A 20,924-nucleotide genomic window follows, 5' to 3' on the forward strand; every position below is an offset into this window, starting at 1 on the left:
TCCTATGGTATTCAAATATAGGGTATGCAGCGTGGTTCCCAGTTGTGCTTTTCAGATGCAGGACTGAGTGTGTGCACAGCATTCTATGGACACAATCACAAAACCACAGCCTGGTACAAACTGGACAGGTGTCCCCACATTATTTTTTTTGAGGGGGTGGGGGCAACTGATGCAAATCAGTAGAATACGTTGTCGATGGTATGACTGAGGTTACATGCCCAAGTCATTACTCCATGATCCATATGGAACAAAGTCAATACATTTGATGCTATAGTATTAGAAAGGTGGACCGTGTATGTAATTCAATGACAAATTCATGCTTGTAAATGAAAATCTGTCATGAGGATGTTCTCCATAGTCTAGTTGTGACATCATTGTATCCCATGAAATTTGTAATATCAACAGTATGTATAATGGTGTGTGTATGATGTATGTAGGGGTAAAGGCAATGTCGGAATTGGTCATTATGTAGGCATGCGTTTTGCATGATGTTACTGTATGTGTGTTGGCATAATGCAGTTATTGGTCAACATTATTGCCTTGCTGTATGGCATTACATACATCATGCGAAATATGTCAATGTATTATTTTGATCTCAACAACGTTATTCCTAAATCTGGCTTCTCCAGAGAGTCAATCTTTCCTCCAGGATTGAGAAGAGGTCAAGCTTAGAAGGTAAACTATTGGCAAAGGTCAATCAACTAAGACAGGCTGCTGGTTTGAAAGAACTCTCCCTAGGGGCTTGGGTTGATGCAGAAGGCCCTGAAGGGAATATGCAAAGCACTCAACTCAGTTTGAAAGTAAGTCAATAACTTGGTATAGTTTTTTTGTTAACTTTGATTAATACTCACTTACACAGCACAGCAGGACACTCATATACAATGTCTTAGGGAATGGCAAAACTACAGGAACCAATCCTGCAGTGATTTTACAATAGTCATATTTGAACATCCATTCTGCATATACGATAGCACTCGCAGTAGTGTACTACACTACTTTGCTTTGAATTTCACAGAGTGACGTCATTTTCTTTTTTTTTTCGCTACAGAGATAACATCTTCTGTCTACTACATGTAACTTAAGCATTTATTTTTTAGGGGATTATTTTATCTATATAGGCATATTCCTATTCCATAGAACAATAGATAATACCTTCCCGAACAGCAAAAAAGTTAAATGAATAACTACATAATCAGAAATGTGCCTTGAGTGTGTACTCCTTTTATTATGATTTTGTCTGTTGGTTCATGTTACTTAGATACATGTACATGTTTCAATAATATTTATGGTTCCTTTTGTGAAACCGGTGTTTGTAAATCTCTCCTGACTTGTTTCAACTTTTGCAGAGTCCAAGGAAGACAGCAGCTGTAACGCAAGTTTCCGTCCCCAAGAAGGCAGCTGCCGTTCCAAAGAAAATGACATCGGAACAGATTGCCAAAGAGAAGGAGCGTCTTCAGAGACTTGAACGGGAGTTTGCTGAAAAGATCAAAAAGTTGCGCCAAGTTCAGGCGCTGACCGAGGCTAAAAATACTGCAACGGAATCATCCAACTTAACAAACAATGGTGCTCTTCAGCGTTTAGCTGAGATACGGATGCAGTCAGCTAGTCTTAAACCATCCATGCAAGAATACAAAAAGGACAAAATAAGCCTTGACATTGCTATAGAAACAGAGGAGGCGAACGATGAGGGGCCGCAGGTGAAGAAGAGGAGAAAATCCCTCCTCGAAATGAACCCTAGCACGAAACCAAATCTGATCACTGCCAAAGAGAAAAGCAAAAATGTTGACACTCCGACTGCAGCGGATGTGAAAGCGACATTGGCTGGTAAAACAGAACTCATAGCAGCTGATAAAGAAAACATTACCCAATTCAAAAGTGGGGAACAATCTGGGAAACATTCGAAGGAAAATCAACCAAAGAAATCCGTGGTATTCTCACTGCCATCAGAACAACAGCTGGACCGACTCAGAAGATTGCAACAGGAGAAGGAAAAAGTGGTCAAATTTGAATCAGTTTGGACTCAACAGAGGCAAGATTTTCCAAGAGACTATGTGTCACTCCCACCGTTACGCCTTGAAATGGACAAGGCAGGTGCTAATTTGAATAGTACTGACACGATGCAAGGACTGGGAACTATCAAAACTGTGCAATACAAGCCATATGAAAGCCCGCTTCAGCTCTTTAAGAGTTATCGGTGAGTTCAGCATTATTCTCTCATGGAAAATCTCCGAAAGAACGAATACAGATATGGTAAACTGTGAAAAATAATATAGTAAACTGAAAAATAAAATTGAGCATGATTTTCAATGAAATCCAGCCTGGTAATAGTGATTTTTCAATGCTTCATGAGACAAGGAATTAGTTTTACTTCAGAGTTGCCAATCTCCACAAGGGGATTTTGACGGTTGGGCCACCCCTCTGATTTTCAAACAATCTATTCATATGCTATTAACCAATCAAAAGAGCACATGTTCACGACAAAAGAATATGGAAATCATGTATTATTATGTAAATAAGAGCATTTCAGTTTTCATGCTCTGATTTCATATTTGACCCAGGTTCAACATGTATATTACTGGACAAAGGCCAAGCTGTCGCTGAGCTTGGTGACTTTCAGCAATAAAATCAATCCTTATACTAGAATCATGTATGTAGATTAGATTGTTAATTATTACTGAGAGGTACTGTTCAATTTTCATGCTCTGATTTTACATTTGACCCAGGTTCAACCCGTACTACCGGACAAAGGCCAAGCTATCCCTGAGCTCGGTGACTTTCAGCAATAAAATCAATCCGCATAGAATCATGTGTAGATTTGACATCAAGGGCACCTGCAATGACGAAGGCTGTCGATGGTTGGTAGAAATTATGAGTTGTGCAATGAGATGAGACATACCTTGACATAAAGTCAATACAAGAGTTAATGTTTCTCTCAGTCAAGTTTAAATTTGTTGAAGATGATTTCCTCCCAAGACACCCGTCCCAAACCTCTGAATATTCTCATTTCTTGTTTGATTTCATACATCTGTTGTTGGATGATTACAATTCAGTAATTTTGCCGCCCTGTATACTTGTTAGAGCAGTATTTGTGAAACTTAAAAAATTCAAAGTGTTAAGTCTGTGGAAGGTAAAAAAGGCCAGAAGTTTTGGGACATTTTATACCGGCAGCTTTGAAAACATGAACATATTGTAATTTGTATCATAAAAATGACAAGACATGAAAATGGTGTGCAAAAGTCAACAAAGATGTTAAGTTTTGTTTATCCATATCGAGCCCTGTCACAAAGAAACCAGCCAAATTTCCAGAACTATGATGGTGGGACTGTTGCCATAGTAACACTTTGTGTCAATTTACTGTTTTAGGCAACACAAGGAAGATTACAATCTCACCAAAGAAGAACTCTTTCAAGACATTGTGTCTTTTGCACCGAGGTTAGCAGGTGTCAAAGATATGGAGAACATCACAGAGCATGAAGAAAGGGTGTCAGAGTATGTGAACACTTTGTACAAACAGAATGGAGAGAAGATGACGGCAGACCAGATGTGTTTGCTTTTTGTCAGTAAAGTCAACGATCATCATAAAAATGGTAGGATCAAGTGTGACTGACTCAAAGTTGTATATGTATCATGTTTGTGTGTATGTATGTATGTGTGCTTGTGTGTGTGTGTATTTGTACATACAGGTTTATATTTACAGGTTTTTCCCAAATTTGTTTTTGAGGGTAACGTTTTCATATGTTAATATGTACAAAGAAATTTATTTTTACAATAAAAATATGCAAATTATGCATTATATAATTTGGTCACCCCTCTATTTTGCATTAGAGGGGAATTTTTCCAAGCTGTGGCAAACACTAATTTACATGTTCAGTAAATGTGCATAGGCAGAAAGAGGCAGATTGGCAACTGATAAGAAAACTGGAGATGATTGTGTAGATAGAAAGAGAGAAAAGAAAGTGATTCACACAAAACAGGGACATATGTTTCATTCGATGGTTGATATCAAGATTGAAACGAGGTGAGGCAGGGTTTGGGAGTACAGAGAGCTGAGACAAGTCAGGAAGTGGGGGGCTGTTACCCTCTCAGGCTATTTACGTCATTCATGGTGTAAACGTTTAACTGAGTGCTTACGATGAAGAAACTACGTTTTGCCGACAGTTGCACCTCACACTATGATGTATGAAAGACGAAAATGGAAACCCAGGCAGTCTGCAAAGAAACAACAAGAAAAGGATGACGACTCGTCGGCTGATATCAAGATGCCTGGTAAGTACTTCCAAATGTGTGGGAATCTAAATCCACCAGTGTTACCTGTGACTTGCAGGATTTTGTCATTCTTTCAGTCAACTTTGGAGTTTCTTGTAATTTCCTTGAGACAGTCCAATAGTATCAAATGTAATAGCTCAAATATTCTGACATAAAAGAAAACATTCAATGGTCAGTGTTGTTTCACTGTACTCGAATGGGTACACTGATATTCCCATTCCATGGAGTTTGTATTCTTCTGGAAAGTCCTCGAATTTTAAAGCTTCCAGTAAAGTCCAGGAAGAGTCCTTGAAAATGAAAATGAAATTAGAAAAGTCTGGAAAAATTGGTAATCCGCCCTCAGTTTTCAAAAATGATAAGATTTTCAGTCATAATATCATAAAGATGATCTGTAATAGTATGTGTGAAAATAATATGATGTGTAAATGGTATCTATCTTTTTGGTCTTAAAAATTCTTGAAAATTCAGAAAATGTTCTTAAAAGTAGTTGAATTTTAAGTGACTTTTAATGTATGGACCCGGATTGCAAGTTTTCATGGACACGAGTCCAACTACCATTTTGTAGGTTGGTAGTCCAGAACCTGTAACTTAGGATCCAAACCACTGTGTGCTACTCTTCAAATTGATGTCCAAATTTTGCAGAAATTCTAAATCTCTCAAGGAAATGCCCATGCAATAACTGATATTTCCTTTTTACAACAGACAGGAAATCAAAGAAATATGTGTCAAGTTTAGATACAACTTTCACAGAGGACGATCCACGGTACTTTACAATGGATGGTGTGGTGTGCCAAGACTTGGAATCAGCCGTAATGGAACATCCCACTGATGTACAGTTATGGTTGAAACTAGCTTATCAACAACTCTCAAGACAGGACAGGTAGATTTCATAACACTTAACTATGTGTATTTCACAATGCTAATCCCAGTTGTTTTGCGTGTTTTGTCTGAAATGAATGTTCATCTGCTCCAATCAAAATCTGCCATTGTTTTGAATAGAAAATGGGAAAATCACCAGAAGAATTAAATGGATACAAAATTTTCTCCAAAGAAAGGAAAAAATGCAATTCGTTAGGTTTTTTATACCGCTGTGTTGTTTTGACGGCTTGTTTCACTGTTATGGTATTGTCTGACACAGATGTTAGTTGACAATCCATTCTAGGACAATTTTTTCAACATCCTAAAGCAAGACAAAATGTTGGGCATATACTGATTAGTATTAAAAATTGAGATAACCCTAGGGAGTCCTGTTGTTCACAACACTGTGAGAGGGCACCCTAAGTAAACAGTTTATTCATAATGAATGTTGGGCGTAGTGTTCTCAAGGTGCATATCTCATATGTCACGTTGATTCAAGCTGTTCAACCCTAATTCCCTGTACACAAGTCCACAATCACCATTGATAACAATAAACTAGGACCAAACCATTCAGTAAATGGGTTAAGACGCCTGGTCTTTTACTCCTGCAGTGAATCCGACTCCCTGGACAAGGCTCTGAATGTGTTGTCCAGAGGTCTTGAAAGCAACGGTGGAAGTCCTGAACTATGGCAGCATTACCTGACCCTGTTCGCTAAGCGAGGAAGTGCCGATGAACTCCGTGAAATGTGCCAGGAAGCTGTCCACTTTGCTCCACACTATGATGTCTGGTCAAAGGTGAGCTGGATATCTGTTTTCTTACATTATGCAGGCTGGTCAAATTACTTTCCAAGTATGTGTCAGACTGTCATTCATAGATTGCTGAAGAAAGCAAGAAGTACATAATATGTGTTTCCCCTTCATAAATGAGAAACCTTTGACAGGGTGAACGCCAACCAAACTTAGATATTTGATGCCCAGCTTAAATTGTGAAATATTAACTTAGTCTTGGAGCATACCATATCACGAACTTTTAACACCACACTATGGTTTTGTATTTCCAAATTGCACTATTGCCATGTATGGAAATAAGTGTGAGAAGGTCACAGGGATGGAACTGCAATACTTTCTTCTTTTGTCTCATGTATAAGCAGTATCTTACTCTACATTATAGTCTATAATGAAATACCAAGTATTCAGCTAGTCACTGCACCATGATTGTGTGACGTGCAACATTCTAAATATACAATAGTAACCATAGAGTTGGCTACACAACTACACATATAATCTGTCTTGACAAAAAGAATGCCTGGCATGTCAACACTCATAAATGAAAACTTTCAATTATGTTGGCATTTTTCTTACAGTGTCTTGAGTTAGAAAAAACCTTCTCAGGGAAGGACGACCTATGCAAGAAGATTCTGGCATTCTTGAAGAAGAGACAGGAGGAAAACTTCAGCAATTTACAGTCTCACCAGCTACTGGAGACGTTACTCCACCGAATTCATTTACATGTACAGACCAGAAGATACAGTATAGCTTTAAATGTTTTCAGTGTAAGGCTTGCATCATTGCTATGGAGTATTCATTTCTATGTCATAAATATTGTGTATTTCTACAGTGTTGCCGCCAGGAGGCGCCCTTGCGACAATGTCCCCGAAACGGACCCCATTGACACGCACTCTTGCGTACTGCGGGTCACCTCGGGCGCACTCGTGAGTCGACTGTGTTGGGTATAGTCTACAAGTAATATCTGTTACTGACGATGATCTTTGTTTTGCTTAAATATTTTGAGGCTTACACAACGCACTTTCGGAGCTTGCTATGATTAAAAGTAATTAAATGGCTGCACTTTATATCATAATTTGCTTGACTGTAGTCCGTCTGAGCTCTGATTTGCGGCAGATATGGTATACTGCTTAAATTGCCTGAAATTCAAGCATACCGACGCGGTCCAGGTATCTTGTATTTTATTCAGTGAAACTGATGTGTTACGAAATAATGCAAAATTTGATTGACAACTGCTTGTTGTCCCTAAAATGTACAAAATGTCCCAAAAAATAAATCGTAGTGGGACACCGTGTCCCCTGATCTAAAATTCCTGGCTGCAACACTGATTTCTGTATTCATGATTAGACAGTAGGTTTTGTCTAAAATTCACTCAAAGTCAAACAAACTTGACAAATAGCATTGCCATTCCTTTGTTTCAGACAGGGATGGAAGGATATTTATATCAAAAAGGCCTGATGCGACATTTATGTCAAATATTCAATCTGTTCTTTGCATTCCAATTATAAGTTTAAGTTCTTTGCTTGTTCAAATAAATCAAAGGTTGTCAGTAGACAAGTACCAAATGTAAAGAAAATTTACAATTGAGTTCTTGTGTTGTAGTTTAGCCCATGCCCTTTTTAGTTTTGAAGTTTTGTAACCAGCTCTCTTCCACGGTCATAAGTAAAAATATAAGACTATATAAACAAATAGACTGACAAATGTGTTCATAAATAAATAGAATGATAAATCAGCGGACTACAAATAAATAAAGTGACATTTTGAGCTAGGAAGTGCAGAAAGAAGGAACTGAAACTTATCTCTGAACACAGAGTAAGAAATATCTTGAAATTTCTTTGTATCAGCTCTGTACCAGGGAATGCAATATGTGAAATTTTGTCTTGATGAAAGAGAACTTCTTAGGTCAGACAGATATAAATTTAGTGTAGCGGTGTTATGTTTCATGAATCTTGGAGTCAATTTAGGAATTTGTCTTTGTGACAGTTCCGTACCAGAGAATGTGATGTGAACCTTACTAGATCAAAGGAGAACTTTTCAGGTCAGAGACGTATAAATTTAGCTGAGAGGGCTTATTGGAACAGAAGTGACCTATCTGTCAGTTGTATTACGGACTAGTTACTTAGATAGCTGATCCGGTAAGACAGCCTTTTCACATTTCAATGAGTTTTGATATCACTGAAGTTGATTAATCTATTCTTTCAACAGACTTCATTGATGGATAAGTCTAAGCCGAGTGGAGATTCCAGCTGTCTTGGTCACCTGTTAGCACCCAATGATCGATGTCTGGCATGGCTGTCTTTCATCTATCTAACACAGTTCCACACTCTGCCACCCAGCCTCTATGATCCCATGAACAGCAATCCGGCCAAGATTGTCAGCAAGGTAGTTTAATAGCCATCTGCTGGTAAAAAAAACCTCTCCGAATACATCAGTTATACAAAATGAGTACCTATCTTTAAGGATAGGGGTCGTCCCGTCTTCTGCTGCGTTACTTCCTTGTTGATAAACATTGCCTATTCCCAAAAATTGGTGATGAATGCTGTGCAAATGTGAAGCAAATTTAGCATTTTGATGCATGTTCATAGTACAGCAGTTTTGTAGCTTTCCAATCACTGCAAGACTTTGCCGAGTAAACTCTTGTTGCTGCCCCTTCAGGAAAGTCATATTGTCAAAGGCCAATACACTTGTGCAGCCAACAAGTGAACATAAAAATAGTGCCCACAGACTACTTATACTCTGTCCACCAGAAGGAAAGATACTAGGTCATGTGTTTAGATTGGCTTCATAGAAAAATCTCACTTTTGATTCTGTCATTTCTCAGGAGCCCTTTATTCTGCCATGGACTGAAGACTCTGATCTCAAACCTGAAGTTTTGCTTGGACATTTTCAGAGTAAGTGGAGTATGGAAAAATTTTCTTTCAAAAACAATTTTTGTGATTTGAGAACACTACTGTTGTCCCATAGATTCAGCATTCTTCAAGTCTTGCCTTATGGTCTCTCAGCTCGATACTCCAAACACCAATAGACCCATAATGTGTAGATATTGAATGCTTAACAATGTGACTTGGACTGTGGCATCAATTCTTTCAATTACACAAATTAAACTAGTGTTTCCAATCAGGACAGGTACAACTGTTGCATGATTCCCAACTTTTTACTAGAATTGTAAAGGGGAATTCATGATTAATATCACAGTTCAACTGACATGTTGCGTATCAGAAGATGTTGCTTCACCACGACTATTTCGCCAGCTTCAGAACGAGTCGTGAAGCTTGAGACAATGATATGCCAACAGAATGCCCAAATATTGCACATACATGTATGTCTAAGTTACTACCTCAATGTAGAAAATCTTGACGGGTAAATCATTGTCAATTTCCCAAATAGAATGCTTTCATACAGTGAGTAAAGATAGAGCTCATGAGAGCTCTGGCTGGCCGTTTTGCCTGTACCCAGTGAAATCAACTCAAGCGTTAAGGTAGTGCGAAGGTGAAAGACTTGAAATTTTACCCAACTTTCCTCAATGAAACTTTCAACCATCCTCTTACCAAATTAAGAACAAGAACTGTGGGTGACCATACAAATTTTGGTACTATTGAAACAAATTACCTGACATTTATCAGTAATTGAAATTCAAAATGGCCGCCGACCCTGTGTTAACTCCATGTGGAAGTATGAAATTTTTCAATTTTTAAAAAACTAAGACTGAAAATTTGTCTCAATCCAAGAGCTTCAAAATGAGCCCCCACAAGTGGTAATCAGAAAAAACTTGTAAAAATATTTGATAGTCTGAATATCTGTCCCCAAGATGCATTTCACCTTTGTATACCGTTGACACCAAGACTGCAGGACAAAATGAAGTGATTACATGGAACCATAATCCCTTACATGCTAAATATCACCAGAGTTCCAAAGAGATTTAACTCTATGTTCCCACACTGTACTACTCTAGTATATAATGTCACCCTTCCCTATCTTGCTGTCATTAGATGCTTTGGATGCATGCATAGACCACACTCAACCTGCAGAGCTCAACACACTCATATGTTTACCACTCTATAAGAATGTACTCAAAATGAAGACACTGCTAGACAGGTATGTTGCAGTCTTCGTAATTGCCTACTTTTGTCACACTTTTGTTATTGCTTTAAAGCTCTCCTATGCTTGAACGTTTGTGTTCTTAAAAAGGCGCCCTTCTCAATCCCAGGTTCTCGCATTAGCAAATGTGTCAATAGCCCATTAACAGTTTGTCATTCTTTTGTTTTCCATTGAATCTTTCATCAAGTTACTAATATTTATATTAGATAAATCTGATAATTGTGAACGTTGAAAGGGTAGTAGCTGTAAGTTTTGATGATTTTTTTCAGCATGTCTTTTTAGCACCCATGCCGCCTTCAGTGTGAGTTCGTTTGCTGGGGACAGTGCTTGAAAGACACTCCAACTTACATGCTGGCTTTATGACTTAGGTCCCCACCTATCACCAACATGGTTTGGCCTAAACCATTTGATATCAATGGTGATTTTGGATCTGTTCACAGCAAAATCGGGGTGGCCAGGTCTCACATTTATTTTGACATACAGACCCAAATGACCCAAGTAATGCTATGTTTAGTGGGCAACATTTATATCTTTAACCCTTTCACCCCCAGTTCCCTGTGTACAGGTCCAACTTTACCATAGAAAACAATGGATTTGGAACAAACCATGGTGGTGAAAGGGTTAAAAAAGGCCTGGCAAAGTATTCTAAGTTGGTCCATCCTCTTTGTCATCTAGAGATGCTGCTGTATAATATCAGGACATCAGATGATTCCAAGTGTTACCGACAGATATTTAATAAAGAGCAAAATACACGGATCTTTCTGTCATGGTGTAGATGCTATCCTAGTGAATATGCTAAAAATAAATTTGCTTTCATAATATCAGTATCTAAAAAGTCCTGCAGTAATTATCTTAGATGAATTTTATCTTGTTGCAAACATACCAGAAATAAAATTCATTCGAGTTTACCCTGTAAGTGATTTTCCAATTACGCACCAGTTCTCGTCATCCAAGTTACTTCAGTGTGGTGATCCTGCCACCCCCATGTTCCTGTTTATAGGTCCAACTGCCCCTGAAAATAATAAGGTTTTGCCAAAACTAGCCGATGAGGGGCTGCAATCAGTAAGAAGTTGACAGGTAATTTTCTTTTTTCCCCTCATTGAAGGTATGATGCAGCGGAAACGCTGTGTCGGCAGATACTGAAAGACAGTCCATTTGTTGTGGAGCAGTGGTTGATGCTTGCTGACCTGCACGTACTGAACAATCAGACTGAACAGTCCAGAAAGGTATATGTAACATTTTATGCTCAAAGGGTTACAAGATTTTCTCAAAAAGTGTCGCGTGTACCAGGTCAACTATAGTTGAAAGAAATACTTCTCGGTTTAACACACTGCTCTTGCTGTTTATGCAGCTCTAAGCAACTCATTTGTGTCTTTTATTAAACTACACACCAGCAAGTTGTTCAACTCACGTATGCAACTACTTTCAACCCTTTCGGAGCCGTAATTTTTCCCTCAAAAATTTTGGTGCTACATTTTACCAACTTTTATGTATTTTTCTGTAACTTTTTTGATAATTTTGAACCAAATAAACATCACATTTCATTGGCTGCATTGTTTTAGCAAAATTTATTCTCAAAAATTAGAAAAAAACTGACTAGGGTAAATTTTATAACTGTGACAAGAAATTGACTATGGCGCTCAAAGGGTTAAACATTTCTCTGAACTATACCAGGTCTTGAAGAAGCCATTGTGGAAAATCCATTTTCTGTGGAACTCTACTACTCTGCAGCCACCTTTGAACTCTCACAGCAGAACCCTGAAGAAGCCTTGTCGCTTCTCAGCAAATGCGTTCAACGATTATTCCACTGCGAAGAAATGGAGGAGCAGCCGGCAACAGAGGATCTGTATCGGTGAGTCATAGATGTCCCATTTGTGGTGCAGAAACCAGGTTGGTTTTTGGATTTTTATTGACAAGGTAATGAGAAAATAAAAAAAATTAATATCAATGTAGTATGTACCTCGAAATTGAAAAAGTTAAACTTTTGCTCAAACTTTCCATAAAGAAATGTTTAACCATTCCCTTTCAAAATCAAAGAATAAAAATTGTACCTGAAATATTTTTGTTCCTCTACTTTGTTTCAGTCGATACTTTGTTTCCTCTGGTTGTGATGAATAGAATGATAGGCTGTGCTCTTTCTTCAAAAATGTGAATGTCTTCAATGTATTGTTTTCTTGTCTTATGCTTTTCTACCAACAACATATGTAATACAACTCCACCCAAGTCAAACAAATAGCCCATCTCTGTTCTTTACCGCCATTAATTATAGGGACAAGGTCATTCAATTCCTGTATCATCCACTGTCCCTCATTTGTCAAGGGATAAAGTCATTCAATTCCTGTCCATTGTCTTGCCAAAGGATAAACTCATGCAATTCCTGTCCATCATCCACTGTCCCTCATTTGCCAAGGGACATCGTCATTCAATTCATGTCCATCATCCACTGTGCCTCATTTGCCTTCCAGATTGTTTAGGGTTTCTTTCTGCAACCAGTGTGCATAAATATTTTGAAAGTGTTCAGCATGAATATACCAAGTACATTCCACTTTACCTACAATGTCACTGCCCGGCAGATTAAAATCAATTTTACTTATAACACTTTTATTTGAATACCAATAGTCATGCACACTTAAAGGCATTCCTCTGTTTAATTTCAGTAAACTTCTTGGTCAGACTGTATCTCTGGAAAGCCTTTTACCCTCTTTAACAGAAGACATCGTATCTGAGACATCAACCCAGCAGCTCTATCTTTGGCTGAGTTACTGTCTGGTGCTGGAACTCCGGGGAAATGACAGTGGCTGTGTAGAGGCATATGAGACGGCCCTGTATGCGCTGAAGAGCCATACACATGTGCAGAGAGTGTGGATTCAGTGAGTATTTGGGGCAGAAGTAATCACCGTTATATGGTGTTTGTTGAGACCTTGGTTTGAGGATTGCATCTGTTGGAGTTTGTGCATGTTTAGGAGAGGAGTGACAACATTGAACAACTGCACAAGATGACTATGGGATGCTTGTTGCTGATAGAGGGAAGAATGTTTGAAGTGAAAGTGTGTGTGTGTGTGTGAGAGAGAGAGAGAGAGAGAGAGACAGACAGACAGACAGACAGACAGACAGACAAATAAGAGAGAAAAGCGGACAGACTACAGAGAGAGACAGAGAGGGGGCAGCAAGGGTGAGCAAATTCTGAAAGTATGGTCCGAAGATCAACATCAAAATGCATCTAGTGGTCCTGTAACTCTATCTTGTGATCCAGCTTTCATTCCCAATTTACATTTCATTATTATTTGGTTCCATTATCCTTTTGTCCATTGGACCACTAACACCAAAACAAATGAAGTCCTTTATAAAGATTTTGTTATCTAGAACCTTCGACCACACCAGATTTTCTCTCTCCATAAAGATAGATAGGTAGCCAGGTAGGTACTGGTACAAAATGTATGTAGAGATAGACAAAAACAAACAGACAGGCAGACAGGGATAAAGGAAGAAATTCCAAAGCAGTGTGGTTGGGAGAGACAGAAAGCTAGAGTGTGAGTGAATGGTTCATGCATGTATGCCTCTGTATATGCATGAAAAGATGTCATCACCAGTTTATCAGGACAGGAATCGTAGCAGTTCCAATGTACATTCCTATGTTACTTTGGCCATTTCAGTCTCAGTGCATATTAACATTTGTTTTGAGTCACCAAGTAGACACGAATGGTATCCTTGCCAGCTGCCTTTACCCAATGGTGACCAAGACTTCACAAACTGGAGCTGCCGGCCTGTGTTGTGCTCTCTCCACAGATATCTCAAGTACCAGAGTAGAAAAGCCAGCATATCCACAGACACTTCGAGAGACCGGAGAATCTTTACTGATCTCATCAATCGCTGCCTCGTAACCATGCCAACACAGTTTCATCCGCCGTTCTCCACGACGACGCTATGGAGTGACTACAGCTTTCACAACAGTGTGGTTGAAATGTACCTAGAGTGTTTGAGAGAAGAGGATTGGTCCATTGCATATGAAGGCTTTCTGCGTATGATGCCAAGCAACGCTGTTCTGGCTGTCAGGTAAAACTTATGTGAATTGCTTTCTACCCTATGGATTCCTACCTATTGATGTCACCCATGTCTTCAGTGTTTAGGATTAGCCCATTACACTTTGAAATAGGGGTGAAATGGGGTGCAGTATTACGAAGGCTGCAATGATTGGCTGCTATGTAATGTGTCTGTGCTATAATTGGCTGTTATTTAATCTGTCTGTGCTGTTATTGGCTGTTATGTAATCTATGTAATCTGTCTATGCAATGATTGGTTGTTATGTGATCTGTCTGTGCAATGATTGGTTGTTATGTAATCTGGCTGATCCTTAGATTTGTCTGTCTTGAATTCAGAATAATAATTTATGTGTCATAATCAGGGATGTAGAAAATTTTTGTTACACGTGGCAAAAATAAAAAAGTAGGCGGTTACAAGTTGTGTGTGAGTGCACAAAGTTTGTGCAAAATGCCTTGATTTTTTACTGAAACTAAATTTTCACAGCTGGCAAATTTTAGCTAACAGCCAGTTTATGCCGGCTACCGCCGAGTGCCCGGCTATTTTCTACATCCCTGATCATAGTGTAACGACATAAATGCAAATAGACCTATTTTCATGACATTTATGTGACATTTGATATGGTTGGAACCTTACCGCCATGAATACAGCTCACTGATGAGTTTAAGCATCCATGAATTTGAAATAATGCACTTCACACGAGAAAACTTTGGTATTGTCTATGATGATTTGCACTCCAGGCAGCAATCTGCCCACACAGATCGTCAGCATTGGTTGATTGTGACGAAACCATGTGCAGGGGCCATCTGAGACAACGTGAAAAAAGACTTTAATCTCTCATGGAGTCAAATGTCTATTGTAATTGATTAACTAGACAGTGGAGGAACTATCAACTTGTCTGTCCATTGTCCATCTAGATGATGACTTGAATATTGATATGACTCTTGTGACAGTGTTTAGACTTTCAAAATGGGTCAACGAGTGGTGTTGTCACTATCAAGGGGTACGGATCGTTGTTTAACGTGCCAAGATATCTCACATTTTTCCGTCTACCTGTATTTTCAGAGCATGTCAGCACGAATGGAAGACTGGTAACTCTAGGGAGGCCGAGAGGATCTGTTCTGCATTTCTGACCAGAAATCCGTTCTGTCTACCGATGTGGAAAGTGTAGTGTATCGGACCTTACTAGTTGTTTTTACTTTAAAATTATTTTACAGTAGATCATCACTTCACTCCATGGTGTTCACAGAGTTACAGCAGGTGCTAGAATGAAATTGATACAAGTAATTTAGAAATCCCATCATTTTCCCTAACAATGTTCTAGTCTACCAGAGAACTTCAATAAATGTTTCACAATGCAAGTTGTACTCATTGTCAGTGTACAGTCCACTGCAAAAGTCCAGCCATGACTAAGTAAGATGGCTGGGAGATTGCATTAGATAATTCACCGCAAGTGTGGTGAATGCACACTCAAAGTCCAGGTGGAAAAGTGTCGGTGTATACCCATGGAGATCTGACCATCATAAGGGCCAATGGTCCTATTGACCGTGACATTTCCCCATCCACCAATCAGGGTTAGTGTTGAGGATAGGATCCGTGCAAGTATTTGCTTGTTATATGTGCAGGAGTGGCTGTCTTAGAACCCATTATTCATTTTAATTGGTGATATATCAAAGCCTCTTATCAAGAGCAAATACTGTTCCCAGATCCCTTGAAGACTGACATCGACTCAGACCACCAAACTGATATTTCAGCTTCTCAAAATAATATCGGTGAATGTATTTCTGTATTGTGTTGTAGGGCAATATCACTGGAACTCAAGGAAGGCAACCATAAAGAGGTAGATCAATAAACTCCATATTCACCTAGGGGCCATCTCAAATTGTAGCATAAGTTCAAAAAGTGAAATTTGTTCACTTATAGGGAGGAGGTTTGACCTCCATTCAGTCAGTGAACTTCTCTGTTGCACTTTCATGTTGTGATCACAAGTGTGTAAAAAGTAAACAAAAACTGCACACTCGTACCAGCAAATTTTATAAGGAACTGTTTTTGACTTGTTCATGTCATGCTGTTGTGTTAACTCCCAACGGCTATTTACCGTTAGTGAAATTGGATCCCAAACATTTCATTCATTAAATTATAAAGATAGAAAGCATTATTTTTAAACTTTGCTGTGCATCTGCAGACATCAACATTTCACACTTTTAATTTTTTGTTTAGGAGAGGGGGAGAGGGTTTGATCTGAATGAAGGAATTTTGTTTCTTTAATGTATGCGATGATCTGAGACGGTCCCTTAATATATTAGTGGTCAACTCTTCATGTTCACAGTGTTGTGAACATGCATAAAAGTTCTTACACTCTGTAACATATTAGCTGGATCTTCATGTTTCACACTTTACGTGTATCTGTATTGAAAATAAGTTGAAAACTTTCATGGTAGGATGGCACGTATTTGCATTATTGATCTCATTTCCAAAAGTGTACGATGTTATGCAGCCTTACAGTAAATGGAGTGTTTGTTGACGTTTCTCATTCCTCCAACAGTTTTATCAATTGACAATATCATTTCATTATTTATTATATTGGCTGATTGATCAATGTAATCTCAATATTTTTTGATTGATTGATTGATTGATTGATTCCATATTGTTGACTGTGCATTGATTAATTGGTTGTTGTTACAGGCTCATCAGATGTACTGGAGTGCAACCCAAGCATTGCCATTCTCAGCAACTCTCTGGAAAGATGTAATGTTCAATCCATTCTCTTTTATTTCAACCCAGTCCATTCAAATAAACTACTCCACCTCCATCAAAAAAGTACTTCTTTCTTATTACAATGAAGTGTGATTGTGATAGGCTGTAAAGATTTGGCAAAATGTGGCAAACTGAATCTGATTTGAGAAAGGTTGAACCTGAACTTAAACAATGTTGTAGACTGTGTTTGTATAGCCATTTTTATCCAAGTAGTGCTACAGCACTGATCAGACTTTACATGAAATCAACATTGATCAACATTTTTTGAGGTAGAATTAGTTGTATGAGTCGTTTACATAGAACAGTTTGGTCGTACATCATACTACATGTTGTCAACTTGTCCCAAGCTGTGCTTACAAACGGCATGTACTCAGAGGACAAAACAGCAGTTTGGCCCTTGCTAGCCCAGATTACAAGAGTATCAGCAATGAACTCTCGACTGTCAGAACCTATAATCCAGTGAACCCTCAAAATGCTAACTTCTTTATAAAAAGATGTCAGCTTCAATCAACGTGACTCTTAATTTCAAGGTCTCTTATTGACTATTTGTATCAAAATAACACATTTAAAAGATGTTATGTTAAGACATTGTCACTTAGCCATCCAAGATCCATTTTCACTGCTGGTACTACAGATTCGTATTTAATGTGACAGTACAAAAATATCATCAAGTAAACATTGTTAACAAACATATTTCTGTTTCTTTTTTCTTTTCTTGGTTTCTTGTAGTTTATTCTCTTTGAGGTAGCTCACAGTACCAAAGCAGAGGATGTTAAAGACGTCATTGACGCCTGCCAACAGATTGGTATCAACATAGACGACTATATTGCCACCATCTTGAAATAACCTGCTGAAACTGGAAGGAACTGGATTTGACTGAACACAGCAAAACTGGTGCAAACTGAAAGTCTCGTCTGCAAGTATTGCTGGAGTGTGTGAGTATGGTAACACACTGTGGTGACACTGGTTTTCACAGGGCAGTTTCGGTCGTATGAAATTATTGTCTACCAAAAATTTGAAAATGGGAATCAAAATTTGTCAAAATTTTGACTTAGTTTTTTGAAGGATATTTGAAAACAAAATTTCAAAATGGAAATTTGAAACGAATCTTTGAAAACAAAATTTCAAAATGAAAATTCGAAACCAATGTCATCACTTTTGTCACTGTTTGGCTCTGTCGGTAAGGTACGCAGGATTTTTGTACTTGAAGGATCGGGAAAAAAGTACTGAATAGATTTTGTAAAAAACTTGTCTTGTCCAAAGATAAGTACTTCATGCGATGACCGTGATAGTACAAAAATCCTGAGCTTTGAAGTTTGAAATTAATTTGGCATGTACTTTGTAGCAAAATTTCCTCTTTGTCATGTACTTTTCACACACACAAATACACATATATACAATACTAACGGTCTTTACCAGCAGCAAAGAGTACCCACGTAGATGTTAATAAACATTGTTTCACAACAATGTCAAGATCATTCTTCTGAGATGCAGAGAGAGGGGGTTCTTTCTAGATTGGACCTGATAAAGCTGGTCCCGACAACCATGATCCTCGCAGCCATGGAGTGACTTAATGTAAAAACTGGATGTAAAAGGACAAGGCAAAGAAGTGATCATGCAGCGACGACATTCAATATACTTACAATATTTATGAGCCAATGAGTGCATGGCTTTTGCCCACTCCTGGCCAGTGTCGTTCAGAATAGGTGGTAGTCAAAACTGACTATCTGATGAACACTACAGTAATACAACCTTCCAACTTGTCGCCTCCAGACGGATATTTGAGACTATATGTGTATCTCCACAGACACTTGAGAGACTACAGCATATTCCGTGGCGTCGGACCAATCACAGCTCAAGGAACAGCTTGTACTGGGAAACTCTTTTTTAGGTTTTGCGACTTTTTTTTCTACAAAATAAATAAAGTTTTTATTAACAGAAAAGTGAAAGTGAGGATCTAGGGGAAGTAATAACCAAATGGTGGAATCGATTAATTTAGATAAAAGTTGATTTATGAATAAATTTGTGGAAGCAGTGAAATTTTCTTGGAAGAGGTAAAAATGTATTGATAATAAACTAATTCAGCATTTGAAAAGAATGCCACATCACTGCAGCTGATACAGTTGCCATACGAGAATATTAGTTTATCAAAGTATTTTCTGTTTAAAAGACATGACGGAATGGTCTTTACAAAGGAAATTTCTCTCATTCTATTTCATACTTGAGTATATCAGTGAAAACTATTTTCGTTCCTTGGATTCTGTTTTATCAGATTCATTTCGTGATCAGATGGTAAAAAGACTGCCTATCTGGCTGTTTCAAACCAATGTCAGATGGTAAAAAGACTGCCTATCTGGCTGTTTCAAACCAATGTCAGATGGTAAAAAGACTGCCTATCTGGCTGTTTCAAATCAATTTCAAATGGTTCTCAAGTTCCTGATTTTGTTCACGTAGAACTTGAACGCAAAAACCCAAACCTATGCACATTCTTTAACTTTTCTCAGTAAATCATTGCAAAGAAATGTCCAAAATACTTAATTTTTAAGAAAAATGAACTGCATGTATTAGAGTTAGTATACATAAAAAAATCTAAATATTTGAAAACAATTCAGTTTTATACGTCAAACAATACTTGTCAAAATGAGTCATTATTAATTTAAAATAATTTTCGTATCCAATTCATTAACTACATTTTACTTCCAAAGGACGCAGTTGATTCCCAATTCAAGTTTGAAACACCAAATGAGTGTTCAGTGACGGGAATTCCACCTACGATAATTTACATTTCGTTGAGACAAAAGTAATTATCAAGAAAACTGGAAAGTCGAGAAAATAAAAAACTGCGAAAGGATGGAAAGTAGTCCAGTAATAGAGATATATTTGGTTTTCATTTCAGTCAGTTTGGTAGAGTAGAAACAATGTGTAATTTACTTGTACTTTGTTGTATACCTTCGTATTTGTCAATATAGTCATTGAAATCTAAACATGCTGTGTGTCTGAGTCACTTTATTTCATTGCTGCTGCTGTCTTGTGTGTTACTTTGGAGGGACAAAGTTGCCTTTTCAAGTTATTTTGTTTATTTTTTGATGTGAGAAGTTATTTTATGTTGTTCTTCTTACTGAAACATGTTGAACTTACAGGGAAAATCATCCAAGATGGACAGTTGCCTATATGTTACAGTGGTTTGCTTTGAAGCATTGGCATTAAATGAACTAGACATATTGTCTAAATCGAGGTGTTGCCAACACTGTCAGGTGTAGTTAACAGCTAAGCAGTAACATAGTCAATCATAAAAAAGTCAACTCTGCAAAAGTTGAAACATTGTCTAGCAGGAAGTCAGACGTAGTCTAAACAACACCACCACATATGTCCAAGCACTGTCCATGTCTTATCACTTGCTTTCAGGTGTAGATGTTTTGACTACATCTGACCTGCTGTCAGACAATGTTTCAACTTTGGCAGAGTTGATTTCTCTGTGATCGACTTGAATTACTGCTCAGCTGATAATTACACTTGAAAGTGTTGGCAACACTTCAATTTAGACAATATGTCTACTTCGTGTAATGCCAATGCTTCACAGCAAACCACTGTACGTTTACTTTTTTGTGTAGCACACACAAGCTATGCAGATAACATTGTAGATAAAAAGTTACAAATCAGTCTGTCACAAACGTCTGAGTGACTACAGCCATTCATTACACTGACTGTTTGTCTGTGAGTCGCATAATGATTGGTGTCTGTCACTGCATACATTGTATTTAATTTTGTCTACCGGGAGTGTTGTCAAAAGACTTGATTCTTTGTACTGTGTTATCTACACAATGTGTCTGTGCTGCACAAAAAGGTAAACATAACATGTATACAACTGTCCAGCATGGATGATTTTCCCTGTATCAATTATCAGAGCTCTACTAACACCTTGCGTACACACATGCTATATGAATATGCAAATGACATCATTACTGGTGTATATCATAATTGTATCATTGGGGGATGGATCCTTATATCTACAAGCAGGGAGGGAGTAGAGATGTGACTACTGACAATTTAGCATGTTTCAGTGAGCAAAAACAACATGAACTCATTTGAAGCAAAAACGACCAAAAGATAGTGACTTTGTC

General features: G+C 38.0%; 1 protein-coding gene across 1 annotated transcript in view; it reads left to right on the plus strand.

Annotated features, from left to right (window-relative positions):
• The window catches only part of LOC139149872 (zinc finger C3H1 domain-containing protein-like), a 22,518-nt gene extending 2,731 nt beyond the window's left edge, over nucleotides 1-19,787 (plus strand). The window contains exons 3-21 of the mRNA XM_070721879.1: nucleotides 630-800; nucleotides 1,347-2,194; nucleotides 2,724-2,855; nucleotides 3,364-3,587; nucleotides 4,159-4,266; nucleotides 4,969-5,146; nucleotides 5,736-5,919; nucleotides 6,489-6,677; nucleotides 8,116-8,292; nucleotides 8,732-8,801; nucleotides 9,900-10,005; nucleotides 11,114-11,234; nucleotides 11,683-11,860; nucleotides 12,666-12,878; nucleotides 13,795-14,061; nucleotides 15,112-15,213; nucleotides 15,847-15,886; nucleotides 16,732-16,794; nucleotides 17,533-19,787. Coding sequence (XP_070577980.1) covers nucleotides 630-800; nucleotides 1,347-2,194; nucleotides 2,724-2,855; nucleotides 3,364-3,587; nucleotides 4,159-4,266; nucleotides 4,969-5,146; nucleotides 5,736-5,919; nucleotides 6,489-6,677; nucleotides 8,116-8,292; nucleotides 8,732-8,801; nucleotides 9,900-10,005; nucleotides 11,114-11,234; nucleotides 11,683-11,860; nucleotides 12,666-12,715 — 2,736 coding nt within the window. The 3' untranslated portion in view covers nucleotides 12,716-12,878; nucleotides 13,795-14,061; nucleotides 15,112-15,213; ... (1 more) ...; nucleotides 16,732-16,794; nucleotides 17,533-19,787. The remainder of the gene's footprint in view (nucleotides 1-629; nucleotides 801-1,346; nucleotides 2,195-2,723; nucleotides 2,856-3,363; nucleotides 3,588-4,158; nucleotides 4,267-4,968; nucleotides 5,147-5,735; nucleotides 5,920-6,488; nucleotides 6,678-8,115; nucleotides 8,293-8,731; nucleotides 8,802-9,899; nucleotides 10,006-11,113; nucleotides 11,235-11,682; nucleotides 11,861-12,665; nucleotides 12,879-13,794; nucleotides 14,062-15,111; nucleotides 15,214-15,846; nucleotides 15,887-16,731; nucleotides 16,795-17,532) is intronic.
• Nucleotides 19,788-20,924: the final 1,137 nt, after the last annotated feature.

The sequence above is a fragment of the Ptychodera flava genome, chromosome 2 (genome assembly GCF_041260155.1).
Source record: "Ptychodera flava strain L36383 chromosome 2, AS_Pfla_20210202, whole genome shotgun sequence".
Taxonomy (NCBI): domain Eukaryota; kingdom Metazoa; phylum Hemichordata; class Enteropneusta; family Ptychoderidae; genus Ptychodera; species Ptychodera flava.